The sequence below is a fragment of the Perissodus microlepis genome, chromosome 20, assembly GCF_051167445.1.
Source record: "Perissodus microlepis isolate ML-2025 ecotype Zambia chromosome 20, ASM5116744v1, whole genome shotgun sequence".
Taxonomy (NCBI): Eukaryota; Metazoa; Chordata; class Actinopteri; order Cichliformes; family Cichlidae; genus Perissodus; species Perissodus microlepis.
In genome coordinates, this window is record NC_140480.1 from 26179254 (window position 1) to 26183282 (window position 4029).

Consider the following 4029-nt stretch of genomic DNA (forward strand, 5'->3'; position numbering starts at 1 on the left):
AATTATGTTTCTTAAAGATTTACAATACAATTTAGAAGCCTGAATGGATAGAGAGTGACATTGTCTTATTAATTATAGGTACAGAGATTTTATATTTTATAACCAACAAATACTATAGGCCTATTTGCAGTGGGCAAAAATGACAGTTGGCCGAAACACAATTTTTGTTTTGTTAACATTTTATATCATATTGTGATGTTTTTATTACACAAACTTCTTTTGCAATGTGTCTGAGTTTTCCAGGTGTCAAAGAAAAGACAACTTGTCAGTGAGACACACATGTATAATTGCTTCCTGAGTGACACATTTTCCACTGTATGATTCGATACTACTAGCTTGTAGTATTTTACCTCACAAACCCGTTTTCAATGCTAATCATTGACACAATTCAAGTGGGGATATTTTTGTCGGAAGAATCTCCACTTCATCCATTAACTCGAGAGGACATCCTTTCCTGTTAAGCAATACAAAGTGGTTAGAGCTTAAAGCTTTAAAAGGGATCAAGAAACTCATTATGTTGCAGCGAGTATCCACGGAAACTCTGTGAAGCTGCTTTCCCATAACGCGTATGCAAAAGTTGGTTCTAAAAGGAAAAAAAATATCTTCTTGAAAGTGTCACTGAGCTACATCAATTTTTATTGAGCCCAAGATGTTTCTGGATGAGCGGATTGTAACTCTGTTCAAAAGGAATGCCCATCACACACTCACTTACTGGAGTGTTTTCTTCAGCTTTGGACTCTGCATTGCTTTTCTTGGACCTACGATTTTAGACTTGCAATGTCAAACAAACTCAACACTTAGTCAGATCACCTGGGTGTTTTTTGCCCAACAGTTCTGCTTATTGATTGGCAGCTCTGTTGGTGGTATTTTCAAGAGAACGTAAGTATCACAATCTCGCAACTAGAGTCTGTGCTGTCATATAAAAGTCTTGAAGGCCTGCATAAATGACCTCTCGTTCTCTCTTTTCTTTTTTAAAGGTTGTTGACCGCTCTTGCGGCCTTATTTTTTTCTGCTCTTGTCATCTCTGTAATATTTGCCATCATCCCTCTGTGCAATAATGTCCTTGTTTTGGCCATTGCCATGGCTGTGTCTGGTTTGGCAATGGGTGTCATTGACACTATTGCTAACATCCAACTGGTGACCATATATCAGAAGGACTCTGCCGTTTTCCTACAGGTGAAAAAGTACCGACATGATCAAAATACTGAAATTCAATGAGCCGATTCAGATGTGTTTGCTTTGCCTGTCAAGTATTATCGAGATATTATATAGAGACAAAACGATGAGAATATTTGCAAAAGATTCTCAATAGGAGTGCACTGTGAAGTTAGGTGCTAGTAATATACCGTGTTCTTCAAAAACTGCAGTAAGTAATGTCCTTGGCCTTTCTACTTTTTTGCAGGCTCTTCATTTTTTCATTGGGTTCGGTGCCCTAGTGAGCCCACTGATTGCAGATCCTTTCCTCTCAGAGACAGGCTGTGGGAATCACACAGGGAATGAGACTGAGGTCATACATCATTTCAGAAGCATGCTGAGAAACAGTCCAATCGTAGAGCACAGCATACCTCTGAGCAACCTGTCCCATGGGGTAGAGAAAGAGGAGTCCAGTGTGCACTATGCGTTCTGGATCATGGCACTTATTAATGTAAGAAGCTGAACAGATGTACATTGAATGAGAGGAGCAGGGTTTTGTTTGTTTGTTTGTTTGTTTGTTTGATTGTTTGTTATTGTATGATTATTGTTTCTTGAAATAAGAAAAAAAAACGTTGAATATTTGTGTACTTTCAGCTGCCTGTGCCCATTGCAGTCCTATATCTGATGTATCGAGAGCAGCTGATCCCATGTTGCCCCAGTGGCACGCCACGTCTTTTGGACAAGGATGAACTAGCAATGGAGAGCCAGCAGGGGGCCGAGGGCCCAGCTGTGGAACAGAATGAACATGAAGCTGGGGGTAAGGATATAGACGGAGAGATTTTTTGCACTGGGACTATTTTAAAATGGAAAAATACACAATTTTCATGATTTTCCAACCAGTTTGGATAAAAAACAAAGGAATGAATTGCACTTTGTGTGCACCAATCTGTCATTTTGTGACTTTTTGCCCTGTTACAGGTCATGGGAGTATCTTTAGCTGCTGTCAGAATGATAACCTGCGCGAGCTGCCTTTATCCTTCTTTATGATTCATATTCTTGGTGGGATGGTGCTTTTTATGACTGATGGTATTGTGGTGAGTGAGGAGTGCAGATAAATGACATGGTGTTCATTTCACCTAATATTTTACACATAGTTTTATGTGTGCTTACAAAAATTGCTCCACATAAATCCCAGAAAGTAGAGCACATGAAAGAACGTCGATTTTCATTGCAGGGTGCATATGCCGGCTTTGTGTACACCTACGCTGTGGCACCACCGGTGTCCTTGCCTCATAAGACGGCTGGTTACCTGGCCAGTATCTTTTGGGCAGCTATCACTGCTGGACGTTTGCTGTCCATACCACTCTCATATCGTTTCCAGCCTGTGAAACTACTCATATTCAACCTGGTAGGGTCAATAAAAAATTTAGAGGGCCATCATCACATCATATTGCATACACAATAGAAATAAAATACGCTGTAAATGTCAAACACTTAGTGATATATAAATGCTAAACGGAGCATATTTCCTCTTCTTTGTTTTTTGTTTGTCTTTTACAGGCAGGAGCTATTATTACTGTGTTGATGCTGCTCATTTTCTACACCAGCAGCATCTTTCTGTTTGTCGGGACCTGTTTATGTGGCCTCTTTCTGAGCAGCATATTCCCTTGTATGCTTGCCTACACTGAAGACATCCTTGACTACCAAGGTAAGATGAAGTGTTATCTGTGCATTAAGAATAACTCAGCAGTAGAATGAGTGCAAGAGGCGAAGTAATAAACTATGCATGCATTTTTTACAGGTTGTGCAACCTCTGTCCTTGTGACAAGTGCAGGGATGGGAGAGATGGTAATGCAAGTTCTTGTTGGCTCAGTAAGTGTGATGACTATCTTCATTATTAAAGAGAGAATGTGCAGAAGTTGAAAAATGGGCTTTTAATTACAAAGAAAAAAAACAAGCCCAGTCGAGATTTAAGATTCATGTTCAGGAGTTAAATTTTGCTGTCTCATCTGCAGATTATTCAGACTGAAGGCAGCTACAGCTTCCTGCTGTGTGGAATGATAATTGCCTGCATTGGTTTTATCCTCTTTATTGGTCTCCTGCTGTTCCATCGAATGCACAGAAATTACCTCACAGGTACAGCATCAGCCAGAATCCTCAGACACTCCTTTGAAATAAATAATTGTGGGTGTGCTGAAAGTTTGTTTGTTTGTTTTTCTTTGCTCATCAACCCCCTCTCCAAACCCCCTGCCATCCAAACAGGAACCTCAAAAAAGTCAGCCATGGTGGAGGAGCCAGCAACAGAGCAGAACGGGGAAGTCAAAACAGAACAGATAAACAACGAAGAGAATATTCAAGAGAGCCCGAACTGATGTGTATTTAATCGCCGACTGGTAGAGACTGAGTATTGCAGTACAAAAAGGTCATCAAACAGTGTGTGCAAGTGTATCTTTTTTTGTGTTTTTGCAAAGCAGTACTGTTTTAGATGACAGTCTGGTCTCTTAGATTGTTTTTATAAATTACAACCTGCATTCATCAAATTGTGTTTTATTCTGTTTTATATTGCATTTACAATACAAGAATTATGAATACAATTTTTTTTTTTTTTTAAATCTGAAAAGTACACAAGTTATTTTGATGCAGTTAACTGACTCTAAATGTTTATTTTCGTTTGCACTTAAAACACCAGCCCCAGGTTTTATATTGTTTAACATCCATCCAACATGAGGACTAGTGACCAAATGTCAAATTGAGTCATCCAGCCTTTGAACAGTTAGTCAATCTATAACAAACCAGAACAGAAGCAGCAGCAAGAGCTTGGTCTTTCTACTGCTGCAGTTGGCAAACAGTTCTACAAGTCCCAAGTACATGTTGTTAACCTTACTGATCCAGAGC

General features: G+C 39.5%; 1 protein-coding gene across 1 annotated transcript; it reads left to right on the forward strand.

The window, feature by feature from the left end:
* Nucleotides 1–569: 569 nt before the first annotated feature.
* On the forward strand, nt 570–3656 carry slc60a1b (solute carrier family 60 member 1b). Its single transcript, XM_084917521.1, has 10 exons — nt 570–879; nt 978–1176; nt 1403–1645; nt 1789–1949; nt 2105–2228; nt 2369–2542; nt 2695–2842; nt 2936–3006; nt 3150–3270; nt 3397–3656. Exons 1-10 carry the CDS (start codon nt 650–652, stop codon nt 3504–3506), a joined length of 1581 nt encoding a protein of 526 aa, XP_084773647.1. The 5' UTR covers nt 570–649; the 3' UTR covers nt 3507–3656.
* Nucleotides 3657–4029: the final 373 nt, after the last annotated feature.

Bases quoted from the DNA above. Each gene is read 5' to 3' on its own strand.
- slc60a1b (XM_084917521.1), top strand. From the start codon at position 650: ATGTTTCTGGATGAGCGGATTGTAACTCTGTTCAAAAGGAATGCCCAT. The intron at 880-977 runs GTAAGTATCACA...TCTTTTTTAAAG, and splicing joins GGTGGTATTTTCAAGAGAAC to GTTGTTGACCGCTCTTGCGG. The intron at 3,007-3,149 runs GTAAGTGTGATG...TCTCATCTGCAG, and splicing joins TGCAAGTTCTTGTTGGCTCA to ATTATTCAGACTGAAGGCAG.